A 13,802-nucleotide genomic window follows, 5' to 3' on the forward strand; every position below is an offset into this window, starting at 1 on the left:
CTTCCATCCCCCCAAAGACAAGCACCATCTTCAGTGCTGATCCATTATGTTAATGGAACATAACAGGGTCACACTTCAAGCACTATGTTTCCACCTTTAAAAGCAGCAGGCCAGACATTCAAAATCCCATGACGGAATGGGGGAACTTCTGGATGTGTTGGAGGCAACTACCAGAGTGGAGTGAAAGGGAGGGGGGCCGATAGCGTTGCAAGGAATTTAAACAAAAGTATTTTTTTCCCCCTCAAAGCCGCCATCTTTCAGTCTGACGGTTACTGTAAACATCATTCCTGCACACAGCATTATAAGACATGCTTTCCCCACATTCTTTCAGTGCTTTTAACAGATGCAAAGTTGTCCATCTTTTACCTCTTCATGCTTACTCTTTGGAGGACGAAGCATTTAAATCAAAGTAGGCTGCACTGCAAGTACTCAAAGATTGTTTGGGGTCTCATACCTGATCAAGTTCTTTAGTCTTGTGACAAAAATATTTATAATTGTCTCACCACTCACTTTAGCTATGATTGAAAAATTCATCAAATCTTGATTTATAACCTTAATAACTTGGTGGGGAAACTTTATTCCACCATTTCCTAAATGTTAAAAAGAAAATCTGTTTTTTAAAGCACCAGGTGCTTGAACTCCAGTTGCCACACACAATGATATAAAGAAAACTTCAGAAATATTTCAGTGGCCTTTCTCAAATCACTGCACTTAAAAGCAGTCCTCACGCTTTGGGTTTGTATATAAAAATGCATAACTTGGCAGTATGCAGAGAAGGGAATGTACTCTATTCATCCAAACCCTACCTGGAGTGATTTCACTTTCAGGGAGTGTTATAGTCAGTATGCACATCTCAAAAATCTGTCTCAAATTAGGCTATAAAGACATTTATACCTGTTTTCAGAGTTCAATAAAGACATAAAATAAGTCTGTTTTAAAATATACTCCTCATTTTATTAACAGAGGCCAAATAAAACTCACATTTTATTTACAAAGAGAGGCAATAAATATCTTAATAATAGTCATAAAATTATTTTTTGCTTACATTTGTTTTTAAAAAAAAAAATCATAAACGTGTCATGTTGTTAGTAGCAACTCATACAAAAGACCTGCCTGACAGCAGGTAAATACATACTACGGGTGATAAGAGGCTGGAGTTTGTTGTCAGTGAGAAAAAATAATTATAAAAGCAGACTTTTCCCTTTAGGATTCAGATTTGAAAACAAAATAAAACTACCATGCTGCTGAAAGTATTCCCTGGATCCTTGACGTATTGGTCATCTGGATTTTTGAGGAAATTGTTTAATTGTTAAATATGAGTTCATGAGGTGATGTGGAGTGTATTATGTACAGTATTCCTATCCATGGATGACTAATCTGCATAAAGCTAAGCCTTCCCAAAAGCATCTTTGAGACTGTCTTCCAGTGAGAGTGAAAGGAGCGAAGATGAGCTCACAGTCAAAAGATGATTTTGTAACAGCGAGAGAATTAAGGAGAGACAGAGAGAGAAAGAAAATGAGTCAACAGAAAGGTTCCTGAAATCAACCGAATGCAGACCGTGTAGGTGAAGATAAACAAAAGATTAAGGAGGTAGAGGAAGTCATCATCAGCCCCCAGACAGTAGCTCCGACTCAAAGAATTAAGGCAGCTTTTTGTTGTGGAACAGCTCTAACCCATGCAAAGAAGAGCTGTAAAAGATGCAATCTGAGGGGAGATGAAAGGGATTAAGATCCCTACTCAAATGCAATGAAGTTGGAAGACAGTGTGAATTTATGTATCACATCAGCTGTTGTATTTTTGTGTTGGTTTTTCAGTCTTTAAACAGAACAAAAGCCACGTTTGGCGCTTGACTAGTCAAAGCATGTTGGGTTTCAGCTGAATCTCAGGCTGTATGGAAATCTCACACAGTACTTGGAGGCTTCCGCGCATTCTAGGAGCTGAGCCACACATGGAAAGAAAGAAGACGAGAAAGAGAGAGACCTGTAAAATATTGCACTCGAAGCTACACAGTTATTCTGGCAGCACAGTGTCACCTGCAACTGCCACCTCTCTCCGTTTCATCTCCATGGTTTCTAATTCCAGTGGAAAGTATGGGATCCGCATTGTCAGGGGCAACACAAACAAAAACCGACAGGTATTCCAATAAATCTCTAGTTGGCTGATTTTTATAACATTGCATCAGCTCCTGCTTTTGTCAAAAAGAAAGCATGCCTTCAGCTTGCAGTTCATATGTAGCTGAGGGCCACGATCACAGGAATTCGCTCAGAGGTCCTTTAGTTTATCCAGTATAAATAACATGACAGAAACATTAGCTCAATGGCATCAACCCAGAAGAATCCGACAGTTAGGAAATATTCAGTCATCCTGAAATACAAAAATAAAAAATCTTTATTTTTTGTTCTTTTAGTCAGTCTTTCTTTTACAGAAAAGAAGTCTTCTTTTAAGAATCTTGAGATTTTCAGGTACAGTTTTTTTCCTCCACGAGGAAAACTAGAGCTGTCCCATTAGTCCTGTCAGTTCCTCTTTGCGTTGGATTTTAACCGCCGAGCCCTTCGTGTCCGCTTAGTTACTGTGGTGAAGCGAAACTCCTGCACTGGGTTCACCTTGCCCTTCGGCTGGCGTTTCATAAAGTGGACTTCCTGTTGTCGTTGCGTGGTCCGCGAGCCTTTCTTAGGCCGCCCTTTCCGATTGAATCCGAGGTACCATCCTTTGTACTTGGCAGAGACGAGAGCCGTGTAGTTGTTCTCCAGGAATTCCTCGATAAAGACACACTCCTGCTTCCTTCCATCAGGCTGAAAGAAAAAAGAACAAGAATGCAGAGGAAGTTATCATCTGACACTAATTATTAATATAGTAGTGTGGCCTTTGAATAGTCTACCTCATTTTCTCCTCTTTTTCAGTTTGGAGTGATTTTGTGTTGCAATCTAAGTTTTCCCGTCACATGGTTATAACGTACTCACAGATCAAAAAGGGTTTCAGTCACAGCTGAAAATACAATTGTTAATCAGCGGTGCTAGTTTCAGTCATTATGCAAATGTACTGTTTATAGGGTCGGGGAAACCTGCAGTCAACTGAGAGTGAAGAAGTCACTTGAATGAGTTTGGATGAGTTTCACCCACTGAAAAGGTTACGTTTAACAGAATCAACTTTTTGTGAGGTAAAAAAAAGTTCTCCCTGTGATGTGAGAGTTAATGTTAGGTAAGCGTAAACATATTAACTGTTACTTGACTCATTCCCATTTTTACCACTAATGCACTCTCGCTAGTTGAGAAAATTGAACTCTTTAAATAATTGTAGAAAATCTTTTTATTTGAGCTTCCTTGCTGCTTAGAAAGGTTCTATATAAATTCCAAAGATAATACGGAAAAAAAATCTAACAGTTTCTCTAAAGCTCACATTTAGTTAATCTATACAAAACAAAACAAAGTGGTGCAGTGGCAGATAAAATTAAATATCTGGCTTTACAGAATATTATGGGACGGACAACTTTTTAGAGCAGTGACGTCTTGCAGTTGGATGGATTTCTTAGCTTGTAATTCAGTTATGCTAGCTATATCCCGTTGCATCTAGCTTTTATGCAAAGTTAAGCTAGCTATCTCCCAGTTCTATAGCATAGGTATACAAGTACACTACATATGGCTATGTATAGGATGACACACAGGAAGCTCTCACAACATATAACGTTCATAAAAGATGGTCTTAAAATTAAAGTCAGCCGAAGTGCCTTCAACCTGCATAATCTCTGTAGGCCAGGAGGGGGCACTCCTCTGGTTGCACCTCTCTGATTCTCATAGAATTCTCATAGAAGTCTACAGGAAATGGCTCTTGGCTCAACTCATTAACACTTTCTTGATAGGTTTAGCGTTAAAAATAGTAAAACATTGACAGACACAAAATCAATACATCACTGGGTTTCAGACAAATCAGAGGCCAGGAAAATGAACACTAACATGGCAAATTCTGGCATTTGGGTTAAAGACAGTTTAGAAATCTTGATGGGAACATAATTTAGTTCTAGCAGACGACCGCAGCGAGGGAAAACTTGAGTGAAATAATCCAGTCGCACCAATGCTAAGAACATGATTTATTAGAGAAACAGCACATGCGCTCTAAAAAATGTTACAGTTTCAAATGTTAGCTTTTTTCACACTGAAATGGTCATCTGCCGAGCCAAATGCAGTTATCCTGCACTTGTGGCCACCTGGTGCGACTAAGTGATATAATTGCAATGGTATTCCTCCTAAGTGACTATTAGTCTCTCAATGCATTTTGGTGATTGCAGACTGTAATTGACTGATCGAGTGTCAAAGGAGTAGGCCGATTACGTAATGGAAGAATGGCTGTGAGTTATCAAAGAGGTTTTGTTAGGGTGTAGAAAAACAGCAGGAGAAAGCAGATCCTAGGCTGCGTTTGATTCAGCATGGATTAAGTGCACGCTTTAAAATATCAGTATTCATTGAATATTACCATAGTGAAAATCAAAATGTACTCACCATTCCAACTATTTTGCCCTTCTCATTCATGCAAATGTAATGTTCGCTCTCTTTTCCTTTTATTCGGACGTGGCTCCCAAAGGTTTCTGTCTCAACAATAAGGAGAGCTGCAAATGAAAAGAAAAGAAAAACACATCCAATTAATGCCATGTATATGTCTTGTAGCACACATACCTTAAGGAGTCAAACACATTTAGTTGATTCTGTAAGAATACAAGTTTTAATCATGGTTAACTTCTTTTGTTATTTTTTAGTTAAAGAAACACAAACAAAAGGACACAGTATTGTGATCATTAGCTAAATGATGATTTTCTTGACTAAATGCAGTTAAAATATTTCAATTCAAGTAGAACATTATTTAAAAATTCCTTGTATGATACACATCAGAAAAACAATGCCACTGTCACTTCAGTAGTCCACTTTAAAAACCTATCTCGGTAGCCTTTTTAGTTTTCCGTGCCCACTCCGCCACCCCAGTGTTAACCCCTGCGAGGTCACCTTTGTCTCTGCTCACCCTCTGACCAGTAAAGAGATCTGCCAAACATTTGTGGAGCGGTTATGTGCCCCTCCAGATTAGGTTTCAAGTTCCCTTTAGTCTGTGCTCACTCAATCAAAAAGTTAAGATGATCCATTTGTTTAACACACAGAGCCATTCAGTAGCACTCAAGGGAGGAGAGAAAGAATAGTCGAAGGGGACGGGATAGGCTCGGGGGCAGAAATAACTCTCCACCCCCCCTAAATCCAACCTTGGGAGAAAAGTGGTAGGTAATCTGTCTTAAAGGTGAGGGAAGAAATAGTTATTCATTCTTCATTTGCAAAAGATTTGTTTGTACGTCTTACTTGGGATCTAAAGAATAGCACATCGGACTTGGTTTTATCGTCGAATAGATATGCAGGGACATCCTTAAAAAAGAAAAGACAGCCCAACAACATTGGTTTTCACACAAATAAAATAATATTCTGAAAGAAACTACTGCCATGAATGCAAATTTAGGAAATCTTTAACCACACCTTGGCCTTTTCATTGTGAGCTACTTTTACAAAAAGACCCAAAAATTCAACCTCAGTTATGCTGGAGACTGAGAACATCAGATAAAACAATATTTCCCTCCTTACTGTAAGTTGTTCTTTGTCTGTGACCCAGTTCCAACCCCTATCTTGAGTTTTTCTGGGAAAACACTAATGGTTTGATCTTTATAAAAGAAGAGTTTGGCAGCTTAAGGCATCAATAAACGTAATTAGATCCTTGAGTCATAGTTACAGTGAAATGCAAACACTTGGAGGAATCTCACTGTTGTCAATACCTCTAACAAGTGGCACTGAGTTGACAAAGGAGGGAATGTGGTGCTTTTATTTACACTGTAAGCACTTGAATACCCCTAATCTCCATAATCCACAACCTTAAAAATTGCTGAATGTATGAACCGGGTGCTTCAATAATCTCACAGCAGCCTTGTGAGTGTAGGACTCCTCAATGCTTCCCAGTTTTTTATGGATAAACAAAAAAAGGTCTAAAACATGAAAAGGGTGTATTTTATTTAACGGAGCAGAAGTCAGAAGATCAAAAGAAAATGAAAAAATATGACAAAAGTTACAGACAAACTTGCCAAACGTCTACTTTCTAAAGTTAAAGAGACACACAGGCAGAACTGTGAGCCATGAACCCCTTCGCTTCTGAGGTATGCTGCACTTTTTCTGCCTTGCTTCCATATGAATAATACAGGTTGCTGCCATATTTTGACCTCAGCAAAAGGCCACCTGTTCAAAAAGCTGAAAAAGTCAGCATTAATCAAAGATTGCAGCTTTTATCAATTTAAAAGCCTTTGCAATGACCCGCCATCACTCTTGGCAGACATCACTTACAATGGACTGTTCTGGAAAATGACTGGTCTGGTCTCCTAAAAGTAATGAATACGCTACATTAATACCTAAGAAGATTTATAATACCAGTGATGTTAACTGGAGAGATACCTACTTAGGAGTATATTAGCAATATATTATATTTCTTCAGCAGCGTATTTTGGTCCCTGTATGTGAAGCTGCAGACACTATGCATGAATTAGAGTAAGGAGAGTTATCTCACTGAGCATTATTGCTGCAAAGGAGTTCACAGGTGCCAGGTACTGCAGCTGGATGGGGAGGAGGAGGTGGGGGGGATGGGAGGAGGGGTGGAGGGTGGAATTGGCAAAGCCTCATGGGAAAAATTGGATCTGCTTCCACTCAAGCTCTAACAAGCAGTGAGGAAACTTCGCCTCGGCGCATCTGTGACTGAACACACTCACTCAAAGGCATTCAAGACCAGCAATTTTAGAGCCGTGAGTCAGCTGTTATGAGCAAAATATCTGCAGGGAAGCACAACATAAGCCCCACTGCTTTGCGTTTGGACTACTACTTCAAAAGGGTGCTGTACTGACCATCGATTTAGTCATTTGCCATACTCGTTTTAAACCAAAATAGCAAAGTGCACATGAAAAAAAAAAGAAAAAAGAAAGAAAGAAAAGACAGAGAACACTTTAAAAAGATGATAAAAGCCTAAGATTTATCTGAAATACTACTAATTACATAACAACAATGATAATTACTGGGTCAATCTGCCAAACGTATTTTGACATCTTCAGACTTAATGCTTAACATTTTCAGGTGAGCACTTTTACACTGCTTGGCTGAACAAAACTCTCCTGGCTTTCCGAAACCGTGTATATAAATTTGATTTCTTGTAATGCAAATGTGAGATTTCCCCAGTTTGCATGATGGAAGTTCACAGTAACCAAGTTGAGACTGAATCCTTAGAGGGCAAAAAACGATATTTTACAACTCAGAAACCAAAAGAAAACAATATTTTTACCATCAGATACCAACAAGTCTTGGTCTGTATTAGACCCCCCCAAAAAGCATAACACTGCTGACATATGACTCCAACAGGATAAAAACAGACTTGCCCCAGATACCCAAATCCTGCAGTAAACATCAACAGCAAAGTCAGCAATTTCAGTATGTATTCATCCACCCCAACCTGTAGTTGGTGGCTTTGAAAAGTCACCATCCTCTCTTGAGCCAGCCAAACACAGAGCACGGAAAACCACCGACAAACAATGAGTAGTAAACAGCCAAAGTGGCTGGTGGAGATAGAAAAGCTCTGGCTGGCAGGTAATTTCTCATCCTATTATAACAGCCTAGCTAAATGTCAAGTGAGATGCACAGGAGTTCTCCCATACCATACTTGCCCCCATCATCTCCATTGGCGTTGACTTTCTTTCCCAAGATCTGGACGTGTTTGCCAGTGGTTCTGCTGTAGAGTTGATAGATCCGGACTTGCTTCCGGCTCAGGTCATCTGGGTTTCTGGTGTGGTTTTCGATGTAAAACCTGAAATCAGCAGAGCGCTGCTGCGATTCCTGCACAGATGTGAGACAGGAGGAAACAGAGAGAGGGACAGTAGATGAAGAAACAGAGAGGAGGAGAGACAGATGGTGAGAGATCATCGTAGCACAGGTATTGATAGTAATGTGCACTGCTCATTTTATGGGCCTGGTGTAAAAAGAAAAAAAAATTGCCCCAGGGTTTTAAAAACTCATATAACAACCTGGAAATTGTGCTGTGGCTTTTTAGTGTTTTGCTCCTTGCTTTTAACTGACACATTTTATATGCAATGCATTTACAAGCTGCTAACTATGTTACGAGACATGTTAATGAAGTCACGGTTTGAGTAAAAATTGCACAGAGCAAGAGCAAACCATACAGTGAAAACTGAGTGTTGGTTTATATTGACAGAGTATATATTCTGTGCCCTGGGCAATACTGAGAAACCTGTATTCCATTTCCACAAGCAAGCAAGCCACTAGCAATTATACACCTGAAGCATCCAGACCTGTTGCACTATCATCAAACAAATATCTGCCTGCAGGCAAAGTAAAGTCCATAAATTAGGAAATGCAGCAGGCGGAGGACAAGATGGAAAGAGGCACCTCAAACCATAAAAGTTCTCTTGTGGGAGGAATTTTTGTAAAAATCGCATTGAAACCTGCTTCTCAAAACTCACTGGTCAGCTGTTTAGGAATAAATTTAGACTTGACATGAAAATAGAGGAAATTGCAGAATTCAGTGGCAGCTCAGTAAAACGACTGTGACTCAACACGTGGAAGAGGAAACGTATACTTTCAGAAGCCCTGGAATCTAAGTTCACGCCAAAATCCCATTTCCCCAGCTGTATGGTGTCGTAATTGCACAGTAATGGCTTTTTATGTGGCTGTTCTCAGGTGGCTAATTATATACACATTACATACCCCAAGTCCTTGTTATTCTAGTAAAATGACTGACATGTAGCAAACTTGATTGGAAATTATGGCCTCTACCGAACAAATCCTTAAAATCAGAGAGGAAAAAGTAAACAATTTCGCAAAACTGGGTGCAATTCTGAAGAGGCTTCCGACAACGCTCTGCTGAAACATGTCGTATGAGTCGTGCACCACGGATGTTGTCCACGAACATGGGTTCTACTGAAGAAGCCCGGCTTTACAGTTTAACCTCAATAAACCAAACTAAAAGACACGTTTGAGCACCAACTCATCTGTAAACATTTTAAATTGCCAAAAAGGTCATGAGGTGCAGATTAAGTAGCACTTCTTGGTCATGTTTCAAAGAGCCTTTGAAATATGAAAGATATGCTTGCTTGTTATGGCATATTTGGTCTACAACGGTGACATATCCTCTGTGTCTGTTGACATTTAGGAAACACGAATGATATTATTTTTGGCATCAGACAGTGTGGAAAATAAGACGCTGAAGATAATCAAATCAAATGTACTCGCTTACTCAAATTTGGCATGTGATGGCTTTTTTGTCTCTAGTCACAGATTGACTATCCCCCTATAAGAATATTCTATAGTATCTTTTCCCCAATTACTTCAAAGAAGTACACAACCTTCATGATACAATACAGAACAATGATGTTACACACTGCCCTAGAATATATTTCGATTTTTCTGCACATAACACAATATGAAATCAAAATAAATCACAAGAAGAACCCTCTGGAAAACTCTGAAAACTAAACATTCCCTGGTCTTCAATACTCACAATCCTAAACCCAACCTGGACCACCAGAGGCTTGTACTGCAAAGCAGATTTGGGGTTTGTTGGGGTCAATTCAGGTTTAACCTTGATTCTTCAGAGCTGCAGTGGTTGTTATCTTCGTACTAGGATACCACACCATGCTAACACATCTCGAACTCTTAACCTCCATCACAGCTTATGTTTTACTTAACATACTAATCCAAACAAAAAGACTTGTTTCTGGCTAATCAGTTCTTGTGAAAAATACTGTCAGTGTCAGACTTTGTCGAAGGTCCCATGGAGATGGGTGGATTTAGAGAGGGTCTCTTAGGAGGGTAAGAGTATTCCAGAAAAACCCTTTGCCGTTCCTTGACAAGAGATATAGATTATCAGAGATGAAACTGCTTATCTTTGTAAGCTGATTAAGGCACTGATTGAAGCCTTTGTTGATCTTACAAAGATGTAAGAGAGGAGTCTGCTTACTGGCTGGAAATATCCTTTTATATTTGCACATTAAAACTGACCAAACAAATGGAAATTCTAGAGAAAGAGTTGTCATTTTACATTTGTGAGTCGTGAAAGTTTCAGTGTCTGTTGTTCTACACAGTATGTGTCTTAAAAAAATGATAAATATCAACAGTTGAGTGGGTATTTCAGATACAGCAGTTAAAGAAACTGACGGGGGAGAAAAGTGTCACCATTTCAGGTGAAGAAGTTAGTTAAATAGAGTCTTAGGGGCTGGATTACCAGTGACTAATGCATAACAGTGTAAAAGTAAGCATGTGTCCAATGGTTCCAGCAAACTTGCTTATCGTAGAATAAGTACAACAGTGTTTAAAAGCTGAACATTAACATCATCTGTTGTCAATGTTCTTTCTTAATATGAAACTCAAAGCTGAAGAACAAGAAAAAAAAATGAACGCACAACAAAACATAGCCTAACTGGGCTGCTGAGGGATTTATCCCAAATCTCCCCATCTCTAAACAAACATAAAGGTGTGTTTGGTAGACAGTTGCATTTCATGTCAAGGGAAAGGCAAGCCTAAGCACATGGCTGAGGTGAACGCTAGCGACAACAGCTTTTTTTTTTTTTTTTTTAAATCACTCTGTCTCCTTTCTTCAAAGACAACACGAAAACGGATATGGTTGAAACTTCAAAAGTCTGGCACTCAGTTCCACTGAGGAAGTGAAGTTGTCGCAGTCATCTAAGATACACCTTGCTATCTGCTCCCCCCCACACACACACACACACACACACACATTCATACATACATACATACAGATGGGGTCACACACACTCACATACAGAAAAACATTCCGACAGACATTGGCAGTGTATTCAAAGTTAACTTCCAAGTGCGGTTGCTTCTTTTGTTTTACCTCATAAAGTCACAACCACAGCATGACATGCAAGAGCCATTAAGCCATACCGAGGAGCACTGAGAAGGAGTGGAGGATAAAGGCATGTCCCTGCATTTTTCTAAGATAAATGATTAGGCTGAAACCACTGAAGCTATGAACATCCTCTGTTTACCTGTAGCTATCATCTGACGAACTTTAAATCACAACAAGCATGAAGTTCACATTAAAAAAATAATAACCAAAAATGTTGGGTCAAGTGAAGAGGGGTCAACTTTTTTCATCAACTGTGTTTGTGCCATTTCTGTTGAAATAATCTGATTACACAGTTTTAAGATTGCAATTTCTAATTTCAGGTTGGTTTACATTTTGTCCCTAGGAAATTTACCTATTACTCTAAAAGCTGATGGTTTTCAGGTTGGGACAATGTGATCCTAGCAGCAGTAACTGTAACCAATAAAATATATTGTTTATAGTTTACAAACAAACACTCCTTTTATTCCTTATTCTTGGTATAGTTTTTATTTTTCAATTAAAAGAAAGAAAGAAATGTAGTAACTTTTAAAAGATGTAATTACATAAACACTAAAACGTTGCCAACTTTTTAAGAGCTGTTTGTTAAAAAACGGATGAGATACCGGTACCTTTTAAGGCAGGGTATCCTGTTTTTATTAAATGTCGTAGATCACAATAACACCGAGAAATTAATATGAAACAACTGTGTGTGCAATATTATGGTCGGACACGTCATACCAACAAACCCATCAGATAGTTTTATGAGAGAAGGAGTGTGCTGACTGCATCCTATGTGAATCACGGCGCGCAATCAATTAGCTGAGTGGGTGCCTGCAAATCATTACTGTTCAAAGTGAGACGCGCAACTAATAAAAGCTGAGCGCCAAAAGAGCCATCTGTTCAAAGAACAACTGTTAACCCCAGGGATCGCAATATTTTTTTACACAATTCTGCTGTAAAATATCGAAACTGCTACTTGAATGTCAAATTGCAAACATCGGGTTTTAATTAAGGTGTAGCCCGGATAATTGTACTGATTTGAATGAATAATGAACATTTTGAATATACATTAATTATGCATTACTGTAATACTCGTGACAAGTATTTAAATCACATAAATGATATTTCACGGGTTTTTTGTGGTTTACTGTGCGACTAAGTTTTTGTTTATTTTTTTGGTGTTGTTGTTGTTGTTGTTTTTTTTTTACTGTGGCACGCAGTAGACCCAAAATTTGTCACTTTTTTCCTCATCATTCTAACCAATTAGTATTGAAATGAACAGAATTAAAGCACATGAATTTCCTGTCCTGCGTGGCAAAGACCGTCGTGAAATTAAACTATAACCGTGATTTAATCAACAGTTACATCAAAAAGCTGCACAGGGACATACAAACACATACACACAAAAAGTAATAAAACATACCTGCAGTTGGAAATAGAACACCAGAAAATGTAAACACCTAAGTGGAGAGGAGAGAGAAGGGAAGACGGGAGTTAATCACACAGGCAATTACGTGAAAAATAAACGCTGCCTACCTGGATGACAGCAATCCAAAAATATGAAGCGTTTGGCGACTTCTATTGGTAAGAATGCATGAGTTTGTGTGCAAAAGCAAACGGAGAGGTGGAAGACTTACAGGTATATGAACCTCGAAGGCAGGAGAGACATCTTGACTTGCAGAAATACAGCTGAAATACACCTGCTTCCACTGATTTAGCCCCAGGAAAGGTTGGCGAAATCGCCCCCCTCTCTCGCTCCGTTTCGCTCCCCTGTGCGTATTTTACGCACACAGCTCCGGGGGTAAGTAGGAGACTGGATCCCAGTGTAAGGGCAGATGACGGGACACCAGCGGCAGAGTTACGGAGTGCAACATTGGGTGCTTCCTTGTTGGATGAAATTATCCAGAAGATTATTTCTTCTCTGCTCAGTCTCCTTCACTTCCCGAAAAAAAAAAACCCGTCTCCGCAAGTCTGTGTCAAGAATGGAAGTCAGTATTCGACCTCTCCAAAACCTCTCTAAAAAGTATCCTTCAGTTTTGCGCACCAACAGCTAAGTTACCCCACAAACCGAAGGTTGTTGCTCCAGAGATCACATGCTTCTCATCTCCGTCCGTACCTGTGCTGGATTTCTACACCTTGCATGGATCATTTTACGCTACCAAGTGCAAGAGTAAAAAAAGAAAGTGGCGATAAATAAAAGAGCAGTCCACCAAAACGAAGTTGTTTAATATGGGAGGACAAACTTTCCCGAGCTCAATTTATATTTAAAAAAAAAAAAAGAAGTGCTGAGCAATCGCAGCGGTAGCAACAGGAGCGGATCCCTGGAGAGGTTCGGGAGCTGAGGATGGCGCAGCAGTGCCTGTCAGTGGTGTTTGTGCGTCTGCGGCTTGAGATTTGGGCACAGAGAGGCTTTTTTGTTGTTGGTGGGTGGAAACATGTCAGCGGTTAGCACCTGATAGGGTAATCTTGGAGAGACCATCATCTTGGAGAGCGTTTTTTTCTGCTTGGTGGGCGAAGCGTTGCGCAAAGAACTTGAACACAGAGATTAGGTGCTTTTTTTTTTAATTTAGTTTAGATTTGGACTTTTTTTTATTAATTAATTTTGTTTTTTAGAACTTTTAGGACTGAATGTGTATTCTCACATAAACAAAGATAACCCAATCCGACAATCTAATATGCACTCTATGTATTTAATTGAAAAAAAAACAAGTCGATTCAGTGGTTTTGTATTTATTATTATTATTATTATAATTGTTGTTAGCTGAAATTAGGCGTTCTAAGTGTTACAGAAACTATTTGTCCCTAAAGTTATTTGTGCGTTTTAAACAGCGAATGGTTTGTGTATTGGCCTGGCTCTCCCAGACAGCATTCAAATGCAGGTTGTC

The 13,802-nt window shown here is 39.2% G+C and overlaps 1 protein-coding gene across 2 annotated transcripts; it reads right to left on the reverse strand.

Annotated features, from left to right (window-relative positions):
- Nucleotides 1-2,365: 2,365 nt before the first annotated feature.
- Nucleotides 2,366-13,278, reverse strand: fgf24 (fibroblast growth factor 24). Of its 2 annotated transcripts, none has more exons than XM_026183338.2 (5): nt 12,555-13,278; nt 12,341-12,377; nt 7,718-7,886; nt 4,494-4,600; nt 2,366-2,792 (listed from the first exon to the last, which is right to left on the reverse strand). In XM_026183338.2, exons 1-5 carry the CDS (start codon nt 12,584-12,586, stop codon nt 2,514-2,516), a joined length of 624 nt encoding a protein of 207 aa, XP_026039123.1. In that variant the 5' UTR covers nt 12,587-13,278; the 3' UTR covers nt 2,366-2,513. The 2 variants fall into 2 exon arrangements, with proteins under 2 accessions (XP_026039123.1, XP_026039114.1); XM_026183329.2 differs by having other exon boundaries at nt 7,709-7,886; nt 12,555-12,729.
- Nucleotides 13,279-13,802: the final 524 nt, after the last annotated feature.

This window comes from Astatotilapia calliptera, chromosome 2 (assembly GCF_964374335.1).
Source record: "Astatotilapia calliptera chromosome 2, fAstCal68.1, whole genome shotgun sequence".
In the NCBI taxonomy this organism is placed as follows: Eukaryota; Metazoa; Chordata; class Actinopteri; order Cichliformes; family Cichlidae; genus Astatotilapia; species Astatotilapia calliptera.